The sequence below is a fragment of the Lepidochelys kempii genome, chromosome 1 (genome assembly GCF_965140285.1).
Source record: "Lepidochelys kempii isolate rLepKem1 chromosome 1, rLepKem1.hap1, whole genome shotgun sequence".
Lineage (NCBI taxonomy): Eukaryota > Metazoa > Chordata > Testudines > Cheloniidae > Lepidochelys > Lepidochelys kempii.
In genome coordinates this window covers 194,128,860-194,152,999 of record NC_136380.1, presented here as the reverse complement: position 1 = coordinate 194,152,999, position 24,140 = coordinate 194,128,860, and the positions used below count along the sequence as shown (strand labels likewise).

The 24,140-nt window shown below is 42.3% G+C and overlaps 1 protein-coding gene across 1 annotated transcript in view; it reads right to left on the bottom strand.

Annotated features, from left to right (window-relative positions):
• The window catches only part of MYH15 (myosin heavy chain 15), a 60,973-nt gene extending 39,564 nt beyond the window's left edge, over nucleotides 1–21,409 (bottom strand). Inside the window, exons 1-16 of the mRNA XM_073306318.1 lie at nucleotides 21,319–21,409; nucleotides 20,160–20,263; nucleotides 19,095–19,238; nucleotides 17,678–17,834; nucleotides 14,350–14,377; nucleotides 12,365–12,458; nucleotides 10,547–10,567; nucleotides 9,876–9,968; nucleotides 8,802–8,865; nucleotides 8,604–8,702; nucleotides 6,803–6,906; nucleotides 6,182–6,320; nucleotides 5,923–6,041; nucleotides 4,004–4,153; nucleotides 1,213–1,383; nucleotides 445–624 (exon numbers count right to left, since the gene is read on the bottom strand). Of these exons, the coding sequence (XP_073162419.1) occupies nucleotides 445–624; nucleotides 1,213–1,383; nucleotides 4,004–4,153; nucleotides 5,923–6,041; nucleotides 6,182–6,320; nucleotides 6,803–6,906; nucleotides 8,604–8,702; nucleotides 8,802–8,865; nucleotides 9,876–9,968; nucleotides 10,547–10,567; nucleotides 12,365–12,458; nucleotides 14,350–14,377; nucleotides 17,678–17,834; nucleotides 19,095–19,238; nucleotides 20,160–20,263; nucleotides 21,319–21,409 (1,758 nt within the window). The remainder of the gene's footprint in view (nucleotides 1–444; nucleotides 625–1,212; nucleotides 1,384–4,003; nucleotides 4,154–5,922; nucleotides 6,042–6,181; nucleotides 6,321–6,802; nucleotides 6,907–8,603; nucleotides 8,703–8,801; nucleotides 8,866–9,875; nucleotides 9,969–10,546; nucleotides 10,568–12,364; nucleotides 12,459–14,349; nucleotides 14,378–17,677; nucleotides 17,835–19,094; nucleotides 19,239–20,159; nucleotides 20,264–21,318) is intronic.
• Nucleotides 21,410–24,140: the final 2,731 nt, after the last annotated feature.

Genomic DNA, 24,140 nt, shown 5'->3' with positions numbered 1-24,140 from the left:
CTGTGTTGGCTCTGCAGCACTAACAGGAGTAAAAAGCAGTAAAACCTTGGTTTGGTTGCCAACATAGCCACATATGACTGAATTCGTACAGGGAATCAATATGTCAACTAAGATGGTAGCATTTTTATATGGTCACTTTTCTGAAGGTAGGTAACTTAGGGTGATTTCACAGACAAGACTAGAAACACCTTGGCAAATCTTCACTAAACCACCATGCGCCCTCCTTAACGTGATCTGTTCTATCCATGTTTCGATGCACCTGGATCCCTATATCTCAATGTGCTGTAATACCTAGGGCACAGAGGTTGATGTTATCCTTATTTCTGACCAGTCCTGTTTTTTTAAAATTTTAAGTATAACCTTTATTTTTTTGGTGGCTCTCGGATGAATCCATTTGTAGGAATTCTAGTACAATGTCTATCTCTGATGATACTAGAAACTTACCACACCAGCATAATGAAGAAGTTCAAAGTGAGCTTCATATTTCCTTTTCTTGTCAATCCGAGGTTTCTGAAGGTTGGGTGACTTGCCAAGATGGTTGTCATAAAGTTTGGCTTTGAATGTCATGTCCGTAGCCTTTGGGAACATGCACTCCTCTTCCAGGATAGACAGGATGCCCAGTGGCTATTGATCCAAAGAGATTTTAATTAGAAAAGCTTTAGGATTCCATTTTTATGATTAAGCAGATTTTAGTAGCTGTGTCACAGCTAGGCTTGACTTGATGGAATTCCATATTCACAGGGTTCCTTGTCATAATGACTGGGCAACTCATGTTTATTCTGTTAAATCAGCAAGCAAACTTTTGACAGCTCACTATGACACTTCTGCTTTGGGAGGTTTTACACTGACTTCTAATAGCATTTCATACGGACTTTCAGATTTTGCTTTATTAACTTCCAAGGCATTTGACTGATATTTTAAAGTTGGTCATTCTGGACCTGATCCAACTCAAGCTAGCTATTGTGTAACTTGATAATTTCTGTTGGTTCCATCTCTCTCTCTCTCTCTCTTATTTAGGCATTCGAAGCATCACACAAATTAATCTTCCTTAGATTTTGCTTATACTGCAGCAAGGAGAAGAACTAGAGCTTTTGTTTGTTTTGCTACTCACACTAAGCCTACTTTAATGTTGGAAATAAAAGAACTCTCCAACGAGAGCATTATGCATGAAAACAGGTCTGAACATACATGCCTTTGTGCTCCTGTACGTACCTTTTCAATTAGGTCAATGCAGGCCTGCAAGTCCAAGCCAAAATCAATGAATACCCATTCGATGCCTTCCTTTTTGTATTCTTCTTGCTCCAAGACAAACATGTGGTGATTGAAAAACTGTTGCAGTTTTTCATTTGTGTAATTGATGCAAAGTTGCTCAAAGCTGTTATACTATGGTGCAGAAGGGGAAAAGAGAAACAGTCACACAAAATTAAATATGAAGGGGTCAGGCATGGAAGAAATAGTCTAAATCTAAAACTATGTATCAGGTAACTGCCAGAGAGGCTACGGGGGAGTTTCTCAGGCTAACTGCTTCCTAACGTGCAGTACATAGGAACATGAGAATTTCCATATTTGATCAGACCACTGGTCCATCAAGTTCAGTATCTTCCTCTGGCAGCAGTTAAAACCCAGTGCTTCCTAGGAAAGCAAAATCAACACATAGGCCAATTTGTGAAGCACTGTGCATGGGAAGTAACATTCCTCCTTGGCCCCTGTGGTAATCAATTTACTTCCTGGATCAGGTGATTTGATCACTAGAGACATTTAGCATCTCCAAGGCTGCCAAAGCACCAAAAATATACACCAACATTCCTTTGACGTGAGCGGCAAGTCAATAGAAAGCAGCATCATAAAGAGTCAAAGCAAGGGCTGACAAACCAGGCTGGCAAAATGAGTTTACATTGACCTGGCAAATAAACAAAGAACTATTGCCATCCACTGTCTCAATTAATTTCAAGCAGACTTTCTACAACCAGGAGTTTCTGAGTGTCAGTGGGTACAGGACCGTTATCTGGTCTGCAGTGAACAAGGAATTAAGTCCAGTTTAGCTCCCCCGCCCCCATTGTATAGGTGTCCCTTGAAGACAAAGCAGGAAAGGATACCAGTGGGAAGGCTGGGCTCCACACCAGCATTCCTAGGACTAGGCTGAACTCATAGAATCATAGAATATCAGGGTTGGAAGGGACCCCAGAAGGTCATCTAGTCCAACCCCCTGCTCGAAGCAGGACCAATTCCCAGTTAGATCATCCCAGCCAGGGCTTTGTCAAGCCTGACCTTAAAAACCTCTAAGGAAGGAGATTCTACCACCTCCCTAGGTAACGCATTCCAGTGTTTCACCACCCTCTTAGTGAAAAAGTTTTTCCTAATATCCAATCTAAACCTCCCCCACTGCAACTTGAGACCATTACTCCTCGTTCTGTCATCTGCTACCATTGAGAACAGTCTAGAGCCATCCTCTTTGGAACCCCCTTTCAGGTAGTTGAAAGCAGCAATCAAATCCCCCCTCATTCTTCTCTTCTGCAGGCTAAACAATCCCAGCTCCCTCAGCCTCTCCTCATAACTCATGTGTTCCAGACCCCTAATCATTTTTGTTGCCCTTCGCTGGACTCTCTCCAATTTATCCACATCCTTCTTGAAGTGTGGGGCCCAAAACTGGACACAGTACTGCAGATGAGGCCTCACCAATGTCGAATAGAGGGGAATGATCACGTTCCTCGATCTGCTCGCTATGCCCCTACTTATACATCCCAAAATGCCATTGGCCTTCTTGGCAACAAGGGCACACTGCTGACTCATATCCAGCTTCTCGTCCACTGTCACCCCTAGGTCCTTTTCCGCAGAACTGCTGCCTAGCCATTCGGTCCCTAGTCTGTAGCGGTGCATTGGGTTCTTCCGTCCTAAGTGCAGGACCCTGCACTTATCCTTATTGAACCTCATCAGATTTCTTTTGGCCCAATCCTCCAATTTGTCTAGGTCCTTCTGTATCCTATCCCTCCTCTCCAGCGTATCTACCACTCCTCCCAGTTTAGTATCATCCGCAAATTTGCTGAGAGTGCAATCCACACCATCCTCCAGATCATTTATGAAGATATTGAACAAAACCGGCCCCAGGACCGACCCTTGGGGCACTCCACTTGATACCGGCTGCCAACTAGACATGGAGCCATTGATCACTACCCGTTGGGCCCGACAATCTAGCCAGCTTTCTACCCACCTTATAGTGCATTCATCCAGCCCATACTTCCTTAACTTGCTGACAAGAATACTGTGGGAGACCGTGTCAAAAGCTTTGCTAAAGTCAAGAAACAATACATCCACTGCTTTCCCTTCATACACAGAACCAGTAATCTCATCATAAAAGGCGATTAGATTAGTCAGGCATGACCTTCCCTTGGTGAATCCATGCTGGCTGTTCCTGATCACTTTTCCTCTCATGCAACTCCAAGCTGGGGAATCTTTCAATATATTTTCTAGTTATGTTGGCATATATTGAATTTCCTTCTTGCAAACGCTGCCCTCTAGCCTTCAAGAATACATTTTGAGGAAGAGGCCTTAGCAATCAAGATGCTTTACTCTCACACTTCAGTTTACAAAGACATTATAATGAAACATGAGCAATATCACAGAACATAATAAGATTCCTCTCTAAGATGAAGACTCCTTGAAATAAAATACCCTAAAGCACACCTTATTCCAGTCAACTTCAAATGCATGAGTCAAGAGCAGATGAGACAGAAGTCCTACCTAACTTTTGGAGCTGCTCATCTTTATCAAATGTCCCAAACCTCCCCAATTCGAGCATGAATTGCATGCCCGATCTTGCAAGGTGTTGAGTGCCACCAGTGCCCACTGATATCTCAACAGCTTTGCAGATTCTTGTTCATGATTCTCTCTTCGGTCACGTTTGTTCTTTACCCTACTGTCCTTTCAGAAGAAAGATGAAACCCAAGAACTATGGCTAAGTAGTATTTGGTGACCTTCAGCTGAGTTCTTACCAACCAATACTCACATCAAAGATTTCAAAGCCAGCAATGTCCAAGACCCCAATGAAGAACTGTCTTGGCAGCCTAGTGTCCAAGGTCTTGTTAATACGGAGTACCAGCCACTTGAACATTCGATCATACACTGCCTTGGATAAGGCCCCAACAGCATACACAACCTAAAGGACCGGTTTCAAACACAGTTATCAGATAATCAGGATGACTGTATGCCTTTACAGTACACAATACTTTTCATCTCAGGGCATTTTAGCTATTAAACCTCTGCTTGTAGTTTGAAGACAGTTTCACAGTAATCCTGACTCTGAGTGATGAATGCCTAACGAAATTAGGAAAGCTTTCCCCATAAGCTGTGCTGCACCTTATTTCTGTAGCACTAGCAATAGTGTATTTTATTAAATCTATTTATCTGGGGCCAAATCCCAGCCTTACCCCACTCCTTGCTGAAGAGCTGGGCAGCACCTTGCAACTTGGGATAACATGGCAACCCTGGAGTGTAGCCAGAATCTGGAGAGGGACGCAGACTGCCACTGATGGCTGTGCACCCTTCTACTGACTCATGAGGGTTCTGTATCCCAGACCCATGGTGGTGAGGTCAAAGAAGCCTGCTATCTCCCTGAATGCGGTGGGAATTGAAGAGGTCCTCCACAGATGCAGAGGATCTGAATAGGCCCAAGTTTACCACTGGCTAACTGCTCCTTATGTTTTGGAAAGTGCCATGGTCCTCAAACTTGTATCTGTGATGGCTAACTGTCTGTGATGGAAGGGACACTCAAAATATTAAAGCAACCCAACACAACTAAACACACTAAACAGCACCAGGCAATGCTTCTTCATTATCCTCTCAAATAGCCAACTGTGCCAACAGGAGAGGATGCACATAATATCTGATGGTGCTCTGATTACGAATCCTACACCAGTACCTTGTCTTCAGAGACCCCTTTTCATTGTAACCTAAACTCTTCAGCACCATCCATGCTGTTACGACTCCAACTTTTCAGAGAAGCAGCAACACTAACTTATTGCTGTCTTTACTAGGTAAATTAAGAGATACTAATGCATGAGGTTGCTCTGATCCAGACTGGGGCCTTTGGGTTCTAAAATTATGTAAGTGACCAATAAATAAATAATAAAAATCCACGACTCAGTTCTCCTAGGTGACTAATTCAGGTCCAGAGTTAGATACACTGACCTGTGCAGTTTATGCAAGTGGTTTGAGTGGGTGCTGCTATTAAATAATGGAAACAATGCTACTGGAAAATCTCCTCCTTCCATTATTCCCCTGTAGCCCTGCCCTTGGACTCATTACCCTATATCACTTTTTTAAAATAATTAATGGCAAGAACCTACTCTGTGGCCCAGATACCAACAACAGTGCAGTGAGAGGCAGAGTAGCACATGGCAGCAGCACAAAGCAGACTGCTGGACTGAGCCCCTTACTTGGGAAAGAGATCCAGGACTCAGGAGTAGATGAAAAACAAGAGTCCAGCTGGGTGAGAGAGTCCATTGTACGCCCGGACAAATGGTGAAGAAAGGACCAGGTGGGAAAGCTTTTTAGAGTTGCCCAAAGTTTTGACAGAACTGGACCCAATTCAGTTTTAAATCTACCCATGGCCAACACAATTATTAAAAAAAACAAACATGGGTTTTAGTAAATGATTGAGATGCCATTTCCACAAATCAATAAGCTGTCCGCACCCAGGAAAAAATTGTTTTCCAGGGGAAAAAAAACCCCTTTGAGATAAGATATAATTTTGGATTATAAAGAGATAAATTAGAAGTGAGTCCAGTGCTTGTATAATGCACAGAGACATTACGTTAATATTTTTAGCTATCTTTTCTTTGTGTAAAGTTCTACAGCAAAAAGCTGTCAGCTTGTAGAGCAGACATCCAGTCTGTTGGATCAAATGCTTTGAAAGCTTCTTCTCACCTGTTCGACACTTTGACCTTTGGTGACATACTCATTTCCAACTTTCACTCTGGGGTGCAACAAACCCTTAGCCAAATCAGAGGAGTTAAGTCCCATCAGGTAAGCAGCTTTATCAGTACCTAGTCCAAAGAAACAGGATTTCAAATTAATTTTAATTGATACTTGAAAACATGCCTGTACAGGAACAGGAATTAGGTCTATCAATTTCTAAACAGAGAAACTGGATAATGGCTTCTGAATTATTCTAGGTTTGCCTTACTTTCAGTGCCATCAGTCTCTGCTTGCTCCTCCCGGGGTCTTTGTTTAAATTTCATGTTCCCAAAGTGCATGATCGAACCAGTAAGCTTGTAGGCACCATACTTTTCATCTGGACTAAATCCCAAAATGTCCATGGCTTGCTATCAAAAGGAAACACGAGAGAATATTTTGTTACTTGCCTCTTCGGTAACACCAGCATCTTACAGTTCCATAAGGCATCCCTGAATGGCCGGCATTACAGACTATGCTGGAGATCCTCTCTGAAACAGGAGCTATTGTAACAGTCTTGAGATCACCCATTGCAGGGGGCATTACTTACTCACACCGGAAATCCACATTCTTCTCAGTGTCTCCACCCCACGGACCTTTTATATGAAAGCGAAGAGGATTTTGTGCCCAGGAACAATACTTGCCAATGTTCAAGCCCAAATTGTAAGGATTATCAAATCCCAGGCTTCATGGTGTGAAACAATTAACACCTGGGCTCCACTCCTGCTTCCATTTACATCAATGGTCAAAATCCCAATGATTGAGAGTAGGACTGGGCCACTGACAGTACTTTTCCCTCAACACACACACTCATTTAAGGTATCAAGCAAATGCCAAATTAACGAGGTCTTACATCCGTTGCCATCAGCTCTTCTCCGTCATCCAAATTGTCCACAGTCACTGCCCCTTGTGAACTAAAGTGGAAGTCATAGGGATTCGTAGATACCAGCAACATATCTGCAAAAGAACCACCATAGTCAAGCAATGCCACTCCAAATGGCCTGAAACTGATTCAAGATGAAAAAGAATCCATTGTTTGACAGCTCTCTCTCTCTCTCTCTGTACAACTTCACATGCACTTAGAGCATGCATCTCCTGAAGAGACAGTTTTTGTTTTAAAAAGGGGAAACTAAGGCTTTAAACATTCAGAAGTTACACCCTGTTGGCATCTTCTACACACAGGTAATCAGATGGTACCCTCTGGTAATCTCAAATTCCACCAGGCAAGAACATTGTTTTCATTATCCATGATTGACTGCTGACTGTAAACACAGCTAGGCTATGCTAAAATACCTTATTTTGGTTACCCCATCCTTTCACCCAGTCCCCTGTGCTTGTTTCATTCACCTTTTATTATTGTCTTTTAGACTGTAAATTCTTTGGGGCAGGATTAACTAGATGTTCGAACAGTGTTTGGCCCCAACCTTATTGAGGCAGTAAGTCAGTGGCAGGGCCAGGTATCAAACCCAAGAATCTACCTTCTCAGTTCTCATTTCAACCACTGTACCCTACTCCCTCTCTCAGACTAGAGACCAACAGTTGGAGAGAGAGCAAGAATAAAAAAGTGTCGTAAATACAAATCTATTACCCAGGAAGTAGGAAGTATTACTTCACTGTTTTGGAGTACGTGAAGGTCATTGGTCATGCATGTGGATGTGTGTTTTTGGGCACATGCCCACAGGACATCTTTAGGGATAATAGGACCCATACACATACAGAAGAGCAAATATCTCAGCATGATCCAAGACAGAGGCGTTGGACAATAAATAAGGTAGAGGACCAAGTATGGGTTTTCTGTGCTCTGCCATGTTTCCAAGATACACTCAGAGAATAATGTATTTTAAGAATCCTTGGGCTGAGTTGTCCTTCGCTAGCCTGTTGTTTTAGGGGAATTCTCACTATCCCGAGGCGAGTAGAAAAAATATTTCACACAGTTGTCAATTAACAACAGTGCAACTAAGCTTCTGCTCTACTGCTTCCTTCTCTTCCATAATGGAAAACAAAAATTAAAGATACATATTATAGAAAGTATTTGCTCCACAAATGTTTGTGGAATTTGCATCGTCTGAAACCAATGCGAACACTATACATTTGGGCAGGAGTCTTGCCTAACGGCAGAAGCAGGGAATTGGGTTATCTTCCTGCCTTTACTACAGATGTCCTGAGTGATCTTTGGCAAGTTCTTTAAACTTTTTGTACCTTGATTTCCTCACATTTAAATGGGGATACCCCCCAAAGCTTACTACCTCAGAGGGTGTTTTGAGTCTTATTGTTTCTAAGATGCTTTGTGATCCCTGGCTACATAAATGTTAAGTATTATTATTTATTGTATATAGTAGAAAACAAAATATTTTAAAAATCCAACCTGGGATTCCATTCTCCTATTCTAACATGTAACACTTGTTAACATTAGCGGGCATTCTGTATCTGCATGTCAAAATGAAAATTGTCCTTCCTGTTGCTGCTATCAAAAAGCCCTCATTTTAAAAGATCCACAGATTAATGACATTTCATTTTGACAGACTCCATTTTTTTGACAAGTGGAAGCATAAGGATCCTCTTGAACATAACAGTATTTTTTTTTCCTTTGGCCATTTACCCAATCAGATAAGGCCTGGCTTTTTGCGCTGACCCACCCAATATTTTAGGCTTACCTTGTAGCTCTGCTTTCTTTCCTGACACGATTTGGTAGAAGATATGATAGGATCTTTCACCTGGCTGCTGGAAAATCACTCGGGATTTCTCCAGCAAATCTGGGCAGATAATAAAAAGTTCAGTAAGAGAAAGTTTCTTCTCTGAAGTGTCAGACACAAATTTGTGATTCTATAGCAAGGAGAACAATTGTTGCTTACAAATTTCAATATCGGCAGACGACAGCTTGCCTGTGGTTCCAAAATGGATTCTGATAAATTTACCCTAATTTTGCAAAAGAACATTCTAATTACTTCAGATAAACTGTAAAGAGGCACAACAAATGTCAAAATACAATGCCTGCATGACAGTCAGACCGCTTAGGGCTCTATTAGCTTTCTGATGTGGGGAGAGGGTATTTGCCAACAAGATATGCTGAAGGTACCAAATGTAGTGCTTAACAGTTTTCGAGGCCTAAACAAACACACACACTGACGCACACCTTTGTTCAGGCTTTGAAAACTGTTAAGCACAATATATAAGTACGTTAATCATAACACTTAGTAGTTTTTTTACATATTTTACACACACACACACACGCACACATACCTGTGAGAAGGCAAGAATTATCGTACACTTTTGACAGACTAAGATACAAACAGGCCCACCTAGCAAGGCTATGTAGTGTTCAACTGCTCGGTGCATCTTCACATTTTCCTTGGTTTGTGTGGCTATCTAACTCAGGTGGAGCAGTCAGGCCATAAATGGTAGTAGCTCTCTCCTGACCAGCGTTCTTCTTCCATTTCCCTGTTACTTCTGGTCTTGACCTTACATCATGCTGCCCAACCTGTTCCACCCACTAGGTTATAAAAACAGGGCTGTTGTTTTTGTGGTCCCTTGCTCTTGGAATTTGCCCAGATAATAGGGCTCAATAGCTCATTAAATTTTACCCAATTTATTAACACTTAAGCTGATGCATGCCCTGTTTAATCATTTTCAGTATCTGTGTTGAAAAGAGCTAGTATATGCGTACTTCTCTCTCTTTTTAAGTTATGTTCTTTGGTGTGTCTTTTTTTTAATATCGTCAACAGTATTTTTTTCTTGATTTGATCATGGTTAGTTATACCTCAACCATGAAGCAATCCAAGCACCTCAGTGGAGGAAATGAGAGGCGTTTTATAAATAGGATGAATATGTTATTATTATTATTATTATTACTACATTACACATTATTATTATATATGTTATTAATAAGGGCAGGTTAACAAGACATTGGAACGACAGACTGGACTTACAAAACGTGAGGAGTTGTCATTTCTCAGGGTTTTGGCATTCCCAAAGGCTTCTAAGGCAGGATTTGCTTGGATGATTTGATCTTCCAAGGTTCCCTAAAAATCCAAGGGTTGAAACAAGGTTAATAACCATCAGCATAGAAACCACATTATACAAATCTAACTCAGCATGTGTACAGGTGTGACTTAGTTCACACCTGTAGCTAGTACAGCCTGGACAGAGCACAAAAGCAGGATTCTCAATATTCTAAAATCCTTGAACTCTAACTGCGGTCTTGTAGATTTCATGCCTAATGGCAACTGAAAACAAGTAAACCAACCATGTTTTTGAAGTGCTATAGCACAGGTGTATATGGAAGTGTGTGCATGTATGGGAGGCAATATAGAATAAAGTGAGAAGCACTGGCTAAATAACAGATACGTTAGTATTAGTTGAAGGCACTCAAAATTCCTAATGGGTGAGATTTTCAGTCACAGCTAGAGTAGACCCCCACAGAACTCCCATTAATTTAAATTAGTTTATGACTATGTGCTGAAGTGAACTTAATTTGAATAGTCTAGGCTCAGGGGAATATGGGATTATATCAAACAGAGGCTCATGACCTGCCCTTGGCAAACTAAGTACCATTTTCAGATTGAAAATATATGACAAAATAGCGAAGTCATCTACTTACCCCAGTCCTGGTGGCTGGTTGCTACCAAAGGAGCAACAAGAACAAGAACAACAACAAGAAAGAAAGAAAGAAATTATGATTACTACCATGAAGGAGTTTATGAAAGATGGAAAGGTCAGCAAGGATTAGAGATCTAGTCAGCACAAACCAGGCAAGCTCTAGGCATATACAGTGTGTGAAACTCACACATTTTGTGTGGGGTGGGGCTCACTGACAGCACCCCCTCTTCCAGTGCGTACTGCTGGCCTCCCGCTGCTGCTGTTACCCCCTGCTCCTGGCACATCTTGGAATAGGAAAGTGTAGGTCCAACCTTGTTTGTTCCCACAATCCCTTATCCAAACCAGCTGCCCCAATGGATTCCAATCAGAACAACAGACAAACTGGACACAGAGCTAAGACATGGCATCAGAGAACAAGAGAGAAGGGATGCAAGCAGAAATAGACAAGCTTTAGATAACTGGATCCTGTGGCATCTGAACTTCTGGAGCTGTAATATCTATTATTGATCATGATGAAGACAATGGAGGTAAAGTGTTACCTCATTTATCAAACTATGGCCGCTCTTCCAATTTCAGTCTCCAGTCTGCATGACTCAGTGTGTATGCCCAACTGACTCCATCCCTCAAAATCAGGCACCCACCTGGTTTGCAGCTATAAGTTTGACTACTGGGCACTCAGCCACCTGGTAAGCATTTTGCATGCATAAAATGAGTGCATACATGGTTTCGTGTTGTCATCAGTTACATGTACAAAATCAGGGACTGACTGACAATCGGGCCCTGTATATGCAGTATAGAGGACTCACTTAATCCACCACAGAAGTGTATTCGGTTTAAAGGTGAAATGAGGCAACGGTTGGTTGAACAGCTCACAACACAACAAAATTCAAATGGAATTCCAGGCAGTGATTACAGGCAGAATGTAACTTACCAAACTGGAATTTAGGAGAGCTGGTTGAATTTTTTTTGTCAACATTCTTTTTTGACAACCCCTCCTCCCCACCTCAAACAAACTATAAAATGTTTTTCAACAAAACAGAAGTTTTGGTGAGAAATTTTCCAAGTTTTTGACAACCAAAAACATTTCTATGGTTTTGTTTTTTTTAAAAAAACAAAAAGAAAAGGAGGACTTGTGGCACCTTAGAGACTAACCAATTTATTAGAGCATAAGCTTTCGTGAGCTACAGCTCACTTCTTCAGATGCATCTGAAGAAGTGAGCTGTAGCTCACGAAAGCTTATGCTCTAATAAATTGGTTAGTCTCTAAGGTGCCACAAGTCCTCCTTTTCTTTTTGCGAATACAGACTAACACGGCTGTTACTCTGAAACCTTTAAAAAAACAAATACCCAAAACATTCAGCAAAAAAAAAAAAAATTAATTGAAAACAAAAAGTTCATTTTTATCTAAATTTTTCACGGAAAAGAAAAGATAGCTTTTGATCAGCTCTAGAATGCAGTCAGGACACCAAGGCTAACAGTTCCTGGAAAAAAGTGCCGTGCAGTCTTTAATAATCACAAGTGGCAGAAGCCTTGGTTTTGCTGTCCCCTCTGGAATGCAGCAGCTTCAGCAGAAGCTATGTCCCTACCACCATGTTGGGGAAGACTAGTGCTAACTCAGAAGGAGAAATGCCACTTATTGAGTCATTAACACCTTTTCCCCAAGCACCCAGTCTTTTCCTTTTGGACCTCCTGTCCAAGTGGTGATCATGTCCACAGCTGCTTAGCATGTGAGAGCTGATGTTATGGTTACAGACTCATCAGGTAGGTTTCCCACAATAGGAAAATCTTGGCTGTCACAAAATAGCCCCTTGCATACTCACACTCTTTTTACCAGGTTCCCCGAGTGCTGCGACTGTGGCAAAATACTGAATGACACGCTTTGTATTCACAGTCTTGCCGGCACCAGATTCTCCACTAAAAGCAGAGGGATAATAAGGACACTACTAAAACCAGCCATAATCAGTCCTTTCCCCCTCCAATCCTGCCAACTCTTCATTCCTGACAGGCTCTTCTCAGCTGCTTATTGTGCTCCTACTGCTGATGCTTGGACTTCTGAGTGGCAATTCATACCACTGACCGAACGAACTGGGATGAATGTTGGCAATAGCAATAACTAACTATTCACCTGACTGGGCTCAGAAATATAAGAATAATTTGCACTGTGTGGTGACTTCCATTTAAGTACAGTGAGCCGCATTACAAACGTCAAGTCTCAACACTTGAGATAGGTGAACTTTACAGCGGCAAGGTAACAGATCCAGAAAGGCAAAGTTACTTGCCCAACATTACACATCAAGTAGCTGGGCTGTGAATAGCATCCAAGCACCAGGCTCGCCAAACTGTGCTCTAGCCACTACTCTAACCATACCCCCTGCTTTGATTGTCCTGGTTTGCTCCCTCCCTGCACTTGACTGCCTAGTCAAAATGCCTAGTTTAAATACATTTTGTGCTGGTGAAAGGTGCCAAATTAGCCACTTTGGGAAAAGAGGTCTTCGATCTACCCATAGGACAGATAGAGCAAGGGCAGCAACAGCACACCTTTCTTCTGTGCTGCCTTCCCAGGGTGCCTTGTGCTTGGACTGAAAGGACCACATCTAGTTGGTTAGAGAAGAGGTCACAGTCTGTTAAGGCCTGAGCTACTCGTTTCACACTGGCTACAGCACAGCCATCTGATGGCAACAACTTCCAATCACCAACTCAGACTCAGACTTTAAAGTCTGAAGGGACCATCATGATCATCTAGTCCAATGCTCTGCAACCTTTTTACGCCCAAGATCACTTTTTGAATTTAAGAACAACCCAGGATCTACCCCGCCTCTTCCCTGAGGCCCTGCCCCATCCCCAAAGCCCCACCCCACTCACTGCATTCCGCCACCCTCACTCACTTTCACTGGGCTGGGGCAGGGGGTTGGGGTTCGGGACGGGGTGCGGGCTCTGGGCTGGGGCCGAGGGGTTCGCAGTGTGGGAGGGGGCTCTGGGCTGAGCCTGGGGCAGGGGGTTGGGGTGCAGGAGGGGATGAGGGGTGCAAGCTCTGGGAGGGAGTTTGGGTACATGAGGGGGCTCCAGGCTGGGGAAGAGTGTTGGGGTGCAGGAGAGCATATAGGATGCTGGCACTGGGATGGGGGTCTGGGCTGAGTCAGGGGTTGGGAATGCAGGAGGGGATGGGGGTGCAGGCTCTGGGAGGGGGTGAGGGGTGGGGTTTGGGGTGCTGGCTCTGGGCGGGGGTGAGAGGCTGGGGTGCGGCCTCCCGCCGGGCAGCACTTCCCTCCAGTGGCTCCCGGTTGGTGGTGCAGCGTGGCTGCCGCTAAGCAGGGCCATGCTGGCTGCTTCTGGGAGCGGCATGGGGCCAGGGCAGGCAGGCAGGGAGCCTGTCTTAGCAGCAGCCCCGCTGTGCTGCCGGAGATCATGATCGACTGGGAGATCCTCTAGGATCAACCAGTTGGTTGCAATCGACTGGTTGGTAACCACTGATCTAGTCTGATCACTGCAGGCCACAGAACCTCCCCCACCCATTCCTGTAATAGACCCCTAACCTCTGGGCTGAGTTACTGAAGTCCTCATATCATGGTTTAAAGACTTCCAGTTACAGAGAGTTCACCATTTACACTAGTTTTAAATCTGCAAGGTCAAGTTCAAAATGGTCACTCTAGCAGTCCAAGACTGTGTACTCCATTCTTAAGCACATTGAAACTGGATTCAAGGGTTAACTGAGTTTCTGTCCCACCCATTCTCAGACATTGCATTTCAGGAGGACTCTTCCCCCCCAGTAACAGATTCTCAAACCAGATGAAAAATAAACACCTACGTGATCAGCATAGACTGGTTCTCTCGATCTAAGGAAAAACAAAAGGAGAAGAAAGGCAGGTCATTAAAAGTATTAGACAGTAATAGGAAACAAATGGAAGGATCCAATCTTTAGAGGTCACTGTAAGGTATAGCACTACACTGAATGCTCTGTGCTTTGTCCAATCCAGTTTTAAAAGTCAAGTGATGTTCATTCCGCCACTTCCCCTGAGAAACTATACCATAATGTAAAAGCAGAATGGTGCTCCTGTTCCTCCTAAGCATAGCTTTGCTCACTTCCAGTTGGTTCTTCTGCTCACGCCTCACTGGACCACCGTGAACTACTCCTCTCCCTCCTCGATGTTGACACAGAGATGGTTCTTTTATATGTATAATTACTGTAAGTACACTTGGAGACCATACTACATTAATAACTCAAGTTTCGTTGTAGACTTTAAAAAAAAAAGAAAAGACAGACAAAAAAAGAACTTGGCCCAAATTTATCTTCGTTTTAATTCCACTGGCCTCAGTGAGTTACACCCAGGATTTATTTGGCCCATTCTGACCATAATTGTGCCATTAGCTGATAAACCAACTTCTTTTCAGAGCTATGTTTTGTCAACATCTCTGTGTTCTCCACCCCCTCCCATTATCTTCCAATTCTTAGTCCCTTTTCGAGAGCAGGATGAGACTCCTGTAGTTTCTAAAAAAAATGCGTTAAAAATCATAGCTCCAGTAATTGCTGTTTTGCATTTCCACCTGTACAGATTTCCTTCGAGTAGCTGGCATGTGTGAACCGTCACTGCCCTCTAATGGAAGGAATCAGACTTGATGAAATATTTATTGCATTGTTTCTAGTGCAGTGGTTCCCAAACTTTAACAACCTGTGAACCCCTTTCACTAAAATGTCAAGTCTCACAAACCCCCTCCTAAAAATGAATATTTCCAGGGATTTTCTCCTTTACCTGAGTATAAATTATAAAATCATTGATCTTGGAAATATAAAATTTGTTTTTATGACATGCTTATTACACGCTATTTATTATTAATTATTATTGATCATTACAGTATTTTTATTACATTATGAAAACGGCAACACTTTTCCAAGATCTCACTTTCGTCACTTGTATCACTTTGAAAAAGCCTGTTATAAGACAAGGCTCCTATGTTTCATGAAGGAGCATCAGATGTGAAACAGCATGAAGAGATTTAAGAAGCCAACTCAAAGAGTTCCTACACAAGCATTCATGTCTTGAGCAGTCCAGGCAAACAACGCATGTTACAACAAAGCTTAAACTTGTTCTTCATAACAATTTTAAAATCAATACTAGCTGCCTATTTAATTTTAAAAACAGCAAAAAATATCTACCTCCCTTTCCATTTCTTATAAGGAGTCTTGAAGTTTAAATCTCCTCAGTGTGATAGATATGCTTGCTTTGATCTGCTTAGCTCTTGGAAGTCCAGGGGCTCCGGGTTGCTGGCCCCATGCTGCCTGGGATCCCTAGGGACAGCTCTGTCCGCCATTAGGGATTTTTTCCCCGAGAGCCCCCTGTAACGTTTTACGAACCCCAGTTTGGGAACCACTGATCTAGTGGATATAAAGCCTAATACTACTAACTGCTAATGAGATTTTCCACTAATTCAAGAGGCAGTGCATGTGGACTTGATGCAGAATATCCAGCTTTCCTTCCTCCATGACTAGGTGTTCAGATTTCACAGCAATTAGTGTAGAATAGCTGCACAGATGATGCATGTATAGTTTAGACCAGTGGCTCTCTCACTTATTTGATCATTTCCCCTTTCTTCGTGTCTGTAGTAGGTTATGCCTCCTGGCCAGACAAGTACATACACTGATAAAAAACCCACCATGCAACTCTCACTAATATTAAAACAGTAAGGCATTGATTCAATCCGAGCCAATGATCCATTGTAATAAGAGCAAAAGCAAAATTGTGATTGTGGTTGAAGCTTACAATTAAATGTGCACGCCACACTTAATTGTAAGCACCTGTGTAGTAACAGCCATTGATTTGTGGCTCTCCCTCATTTTTAGCTCTGGTTTGGTTTCCCCTCAATTTGTTAAAATCCTCTGCAACCAACTACTCTTTGAAAGTGAACCAGCATTTCCCCAACTACAGAAATAGTAAGGCCTTCAGGAAGTAATGAAAAGACAGACAGCTCCGAGTTCTGAGCCAAGGATTTCAGACAGGTTGCATCAAAACAAAAAAATCAGATACTTATTTTCACATAACATATTATGAAGGTAGGGTTGCCAACTTTCTAATCACACAAAACCAAACACCCTTGCCCCACTCCCAGCCCCACCCCTTTCCCAAGGCCCTGCCCCTGCTCACTCCATCCCTGCCTCCCTCTGCTGCTTGCTCTCCCCAATCCTCACTCACTTTCTGTGGGCTGGGGCAGCGGGTTGGGATGCAGCAGTGGGTGAGGACTCTGGCTGGGGGTGCAGGCTCTGGGGTGGGGCCAGAAATGAGGGGTTCAGGGTGCAGGTTCCAGTTGGGTGGCACTTACCTTAGATGGCTCCTGGAAGCAGCTGGCATGTCCAGTTCCTAGGAGGAGGGACCAGGGGGCTCTGCGCCCTGCCCTCACCTGCAGGCACTTCCCCCGCAGTTCCCATTGGCCAGGGTCCCTTTCTGACCCGGCGTTCCGGTCAAAAACCAGACGCCTGGCCACCCTATATGAAGGTGCTCATGAATCTAGAGTTAATTTCCATTTTAACTCCTATTTTTCCTCCTCCTCTACCCCTCATTGGAGTAACTGATTTCTTTGCACATGGGGATTCTTAAACTCGAGGGTAGGACACTTTTTTACTGAGAATTTGGAAGTTGCAAGATTGAAGAGGTTTATTCCCTACTTAATTGAAAGTTACGTGCCTTGTATTTTTCCTTAGGCCCTCATGGCTTTTTTTTTTTTGGTCCTCATCTTTTCAGCAGTTGTAGATTTTCAAAGCTCCAAGAGTCACACAGAGATAGCTCTTCACACACTCCTCACAGGACATGCTTTAGGAATGTTCACGATTAGGGACTGGAACCACAGAGAGTATAGGAGGAGATCAAACTAGTTTAAGCCAATTTTATTACCCTGGAACCTATTTGTTTTCAATCCCTTGATTGGATAAGCTTATTCTTCTTATTAGAAGACTTGAAGAAGTCACTGGGGCTCTGTATCTCTATGTTCTCAAGTCTAGACCCTTTTGTAGAGTACTGGGATACTCAGTGCTAGTAGGTTTCACGGTTAAAATTCGATCCAGTTTAAAAAAAAAAAAGGTCAGCATCAATCCCGTAGGCAAAATAAAGTAAATTCAGGTTTGAAAAGCAAACGATGGTACTTACTGCGCAGCATGTCATTGTATGCGTTATCTGCAATGGAGAAGATGTGAGGAGGAGCCTCTGACCGCCTCTTGCCTTTGTATGCACTAACCACCTCCGGGTTGTAGACTGGAAGCCATTTGTAGGGGTTTATAGTCACACAGAATAAACCTGAATAGGTCTAAAAAAGAACCCAAGATGGGGAGTAAATGGCCTTTATAGAGAGTGCGATTTAAGAAAAATTTATCATTTCTCAGTTTTAATATCTGTCATCCATTAGCTCTTACATAGTGCCTTTTGGCCCAGATTTTTAAAGGTATTTAGGCGCTGCTACACTCCGCATTAAAAGGCCTAGGTGGCTAAGTCCCATTTTCAAAAATTTTCACAGGGTATATGTACACTGCAATTAAAAACCCACGGCTGGCCCATGCCAACTGACTTGGGCTCACAGGACTCGGACCGTGGGGCTGGTTAATTGAAGTATAGATGTCTGGGCTCAGACTGGAGCCCGGGCTGTATGACCCTGTGAGGTAGGAGGGTCCCAGACTTCAGGCTGCAACCTGAGCTGGAATGTCTACACTACAATTAAATAGCCCTATAGCCCAAGGGCCAGCCACAGGTGTCTAATTGCAATGTAGATATACCCAGAGGAGCCCAAGTCTCACTCAAAGTCACTGTCCTTTATCCATTGATATTAAAGGGCTTTACAAAAGGAAGATAATAAGCATGATCCCTGGTTAACATATGAGAAGCTAAAGGACAGAGATGAATTTTGCTTTGAAATATGCACATACAGCTTCCAATGATTTCAGTGAGAATTGCATATATCAAGCTGAGGAGAAAATTTGGCCCTTTTAAGTTAGTTGCTGTTGAAGCTTGTCCTTGCAGTTGATAGAAATTGATCTTTCTTTTTGGGGAGCTACAGTACCAGGGAAGGGTTTAGAGCCAAACAAGATAGACAGACAGCGAGGCTGCAAACAGGAGAATAGAAAGCCAACTTCCTTCACCCTCATGTGCCGCTCCCCCCATGCCCCCAAAACCAAAAAAAAGTTACGCACATTTTAAGCTTGAGCCACTGATGCCTAAAACTAGGAATGTCTACGGAGGGCCCTTGATTAGTACTGAGAGCAGTATAAAATGAACCAGTTCTCCAGTGTTTGGATGAGCAGAAAAATATCCTGTTGTCCATTCTGCTGCCCCACCCCACTCCTTGAGACGAAAACCACTGCCTTTGTTTATTTGCTTTTGTCTTTAGCTTAGTGTTCAGACACAAAATTGCCACCTCCCCCAACACATTTCCTTCCTGAAAATGTGTGAATTAACCCGAATTTTAGGGTCAATCAATGTTGGAAGTAGAATATAAAGTACAGGCAAAATTGTTAGCATCGTGGCATTTGGGGAATACATTTCTGAACACATACGTTGAACCAACGACCCTTACATAAATCATCCAGTGGCTATAACGCCTGTTCAAATTGTGCAGCACAGATGCCTCATTAAGGTGGGTCAACATAGCCATGTCCTCAATCATGTCAAACTTCGGGGGGTTCATCGGCTGAACATCATCTTCTTTTACAGTGATGGTCTGCAGAGACAGACAAGTACAACATTGCTGGCAACTACTGTCACCTTGTCTTTCACACTGCCTACAGTGTGACGTTAAAAAAGCAACAAGTGAGCTGACAACACACCTTTAAAGAGATGCTCATATGTATTGAAGAGTCCACTTGGGTATGAATTGACTATAGTATTTTTTAACCAGTAGAAAATAAGCATTCCTGTTTTTTTATTTATTTATATTCTGATACCACCCAGAGGCCTGAACTGAGATTGCAGCCCCATTGCCCAAACACAGGGCGACCAACAGTCCATGACCCGATCTAATTACACAGGACAGGCAGGGAAAACTACACAGGGTCAGAGGGAAAACAAAGGGGGGGATGCAGCTTGACCAAAGGTCACAGAGGAAGTCAGTGGCAGAGACAGGAATAAGACACAGGTCTCCTCAGTCCCAATACAGCACACCCTGCACATTATACCACACCACTTGCCTGGCAGGCTCTTTTACTGAAATTTCAAGTGACTCTCTCAGATCACACACATTTCTGATTCTTTGGGACTGCAGAAGAAATTTTCCCAGCATGAGGAAACTCTTCAGATCAACCTGTACTACATACATGATGTTGTTTACTGTTATGGGTAACCAATGTCAGATGAGCACGAGGCAGAAAAACAGGGAAAGACAGACAGAGGTGGTAAACTATGAAGCTGTATGATCTTGGAAATCATGAAGTACAATGCAGTTTAATTTTTTTCCTCTGGGATAAGATTGGTCAGTTGCATACTTTGTTCTTCAATGCCAGAAAAGTGGAAAAATGTACCAAAAAACCCAAACCAAAATAATAAAATAAAAAAACCACACACATGGCCTGTGGTTATTAATTGGTTTGATTCTGTTTACACCAATCATCGTGCATTGATAGACAAATGGAAAAATGTTCCATACCTTTCCAGCCACAGTCTCAACAGTGACTTTGCCACCGCTGCTCTCTTTAATATCACCTTCAATATAAGCTTTCTTTTCATCAGGAATCCAACACCTCCTCTTCCCTATAGAATCAAACAGGTAATGATTCACCATCTTGTACGGCTATTGATTAATAATTGCTAAGATTACTTCCATACCGCAAGCATGCTGAAACCCGTTAGGCCATATCACACTGTCAAACCAAGTGCTTTACGTCCATCAATAGCCATGGGAGCTGCATGTGTAGTTGTGGGGTATAAGGTCCCTTAATATTACTTCTATGTTTCCCATTTTCAAATTCAACTTTTCCCTTCTATAGATCCTTTCCTCAGGGTAGGCAAAACATTTCACAAACATTAATTAAGTCTCAACACCCTTGGAGAAAGGTAGGCATCATCACCAACTTACAGATGGGGAAACTGTGGCACAGATGTTAAGTATCTTCTCCAAAGTCATACAGCAAACCGCTATCAGAACCAAGAATAGATCCCATGTTTCTTGCTTCACAGCCATGTGGCATAATCACTGCCTGTCTACTACTGTTTGCCATGTAAATCATTAATAGTAGTAACAATGTGTATCCAGCTACACGCATCTCCTTTCTGGAGCTAGGAGTAACTTGACTAGCTCCAAGATGCCTAGAAACTATTACTCTTTACTATGGAATAGTACAAATAATTTATTGATATACACTATAAATCCCTCCCCCTTATCTATGTATTTATACTCTGACTCATTACTCTACCTCAAGATCCTCTATGAATGGGGTGCAAGAAAAGTAAGTTATGGGAAACAAATCTTACAAAGTGAAGCCTGCAGACTACATTCAAATCATACACTGTTATTAAAAATTTAAGTCTGTGTATACAGACTAGATTTCAGGTGGGTATGTAGACAGTAGAGATACAATGTACAGGTAGCGTAAATACAGATGCATTAGTCAGACCAGGGAAATTAATGTTTTTATTATAGTAGCATCAGTGTGCTACACTTTTTAAACAGACAAATATGAAAAAGTCCCTCTCCTGAAGAACTTACAGTTGCAATGTTCCTAATTTGTAAATCCAATTAAGTATTCAGTTCACCAACTATTTCAGGTTAACAGGCCAAGAGCAGAGGAAAACATATTCTGTCTTACCATCAAATGCCACTGTTTGTAATACCATTATCTCCTTATCGCTCTTCCTGAGGAAAGGTGCAGCCTCCCCGAATTCCGATATGTCCATCATCTTGGCGAGTTCTCTAGACAGTGCAGCCCAAAGAGAGAAGAAAAGGATCTAGTCTACAAAATAGAAAATACTCCCATTTTGCAACAAATCTGAGTTACGATCCAAAACATACAGAACAAAATGACAGGGATTAAAGCTGTCAAGGGTTCCTGTAATAAGGGTGGCTTCAAATTTCAAATGCAAATTTGATAAGTCAACCAAAGATTGTGGGCCACATTGTGTCCTTAGTTAACCTCTTCCCTTGCAAGCTCTTGGAAGTCAATGGAGTAGTAGCCATAGTTGTGGATCACAATTTTTTCCATGGGAGAATTTGGTCTAGCCTTTTTTTCCTGGCACAAATGGTAAACTATCATTTTAAACCAAAGTTTAGAAGACAAATGGACTTTATGTGAGCTCCTGCATGTGAAAACTGATGCACTTCAGCCCTGCTTGAGTCATTCACAATCAAGTTGGGGAAGGGGAAGATTTTCAAAACCACACTATGTTGCCAAATTCTTCTCCTGTTGAAGTCTGTGGGAGTTTGCTGAGCTGTTTTGATTCCATTCCATCTTCCTAGGATTGCTTAACTGCCAGATGTTCCAAGTATGGTTCCATGTAAATGAATTTTCTTGATATGCAGATTAAATGGGATTCAGTATTTTATTGTTCAAGCACATTTTAAGGCAATGGCTTTATGGTCTTTCTGATTCAGCCTAGTGGTCAAGCTTGGTTTTTTTTGTACTTTTGTTTTCTCCAGTGCGCTCTGCCAAAAAATGTGCAATGTGGGGAGCCAAACAAACACGTGTGTCTTATCCATTTTGCTTCTCTAAATATTTGTTTGTCATTATAAGTCTGAAGATAAATCCTGTAGTCCGTGCTCAGACAGAGTTCTAACCGGGCTGAAGAGGAGTTTTAACTGAGCAAGAACTATAGGGTTAGACTGTCCGTGAGAGTTCTTTTGCAGACTATATTAGAAGTATTAAGAAGTCAAGGAAAAGTCATTGGGGATTGAAATGACCCTAACGCTGAAAAAAAGACAGCATGTGAGGTAGGTTAGTGAGAAAGAGACTAACGGAAAACACAAATGTGTAAAAGTAATGCAAGACGCTTAGAAGTTAATTGGATAGCCCAGGATATCTCTGCCATTTTTATTGCTGAGATAATTTTAGTCCCCTCAAGTCAGCAGCACTGATATAATCGAAACCTGTTAAATGTTCCATGTTAGAGCACACAAGTGTCACCCTTTAAACAGCATTAACACATTCAAACAACAGTTCAAAATGTTTTAGAAATAGTGGGCCAAATGCAACTCTGAAGTCAACGGAGTTGCACCAGGGGTTAGTTTGTTCCTATATATGTATGGTTTACCTTTTCATAAAGATTATATCTCTATCTCTATTACAATAGCATGCCTAGGCCCTTCTAAGATTGGGGATCTATTGTGCAGCATGCTGTACAGACAGACAATAAGACAGTCTATTCCCGAAAAGTTTTCAGTCACATTTAACAGATTTTTTTCTCTCTATTTTCTTTTACTCAAGATGCAATAATTATACACTTTTTTATGCCTTACAGTTGATTCTCACAACAGATATTCGCTTCAGAAGTTTTATTGATTGTGCCAGGGCCAGAAGCTAAAGAAAAATTTGCTGGAGGCATAAGTTAAGCAAGACTATCTTTGCAGTTTCAGGGTTTTTTTAATTTTTGCTTATTTATTTTACAGGATTCTTATGAAGCCAAAATGTCTCCTCCAAGCAAGAACGAAGTCTCTGGATACGTGCCTTAAACACCAAAATAACCAATCATTTTTAAACACGCAAAGCAATACAAACGAGGCAGCTGTGTCTCCAGAGCTCTCAGTTCTAGCTGGCATACAGTAATCCATCTCTTTCTTCTGAAACTAGCCTAGGCTCTTGTAAAGAATCTGAGCCCACGTAGGCTTGACTGCTGACAATTACTTCAGTGTCACTCTGAGCTGACTGAAAAGTCCTGCAGTGATTTAACTTCAGCATTCTCATAACACCATCTGAATTGCTAGGACCTCTCCTCACCAGGGAGGGGTGCATCATGGTGGCAGGAAAAGACCTCTCATGGCACCACGGGTATGTCTACACTGTAATTAAACACCAGTGGCCGGTCCCTGTCAGCTGACTTGGGCTCCTGGGGCTCAGGCTGCAGGACTGCAAAATTGTTGTGTAGGCTTTGTGGTTCAGGCTGGAGCCTGGACTCTGGAACCCAGGGAGGATCCCCCAGCCTGAGCCCCAAAGCCTACACAATAATTTTCAAACCAGCAGCCCAAGCCCTGTGAGCCTGAGTCAACGGATACAGGTCAGCCACAGGTGTTTAGTTGCTGTGTAGACATACCCCAAGAGACTCATGAAACAGAATTGTGACAAGAGTATGTGTGTGTCATTCCATGTTAAATGTGTGAATAGAAGCGTGGCCACTTCTATATTAGCCCAGTATATGATTCTATAAGTCTAAAATCTAAAAATAAGCTATTTCTATACCAAATTCACATTATATATTTTTTTTGTTACCAGGCTTCTTTCTTAGCTCTTCCATGCACTATTGAGCTACACCCTGCCAACTCTTAGTAAATATGGGGCAAGCACATAACTTAGGCATTTTACACTATTACAAAGCAGCACTGCTAAAATTAGGGGGCATGTGTTGGGTTGCCCTCAAAGTTATATAAGTATGATAGAATTATAATTATGTAGTAGTAGAAATAAAGATAGACAAAAGAGTA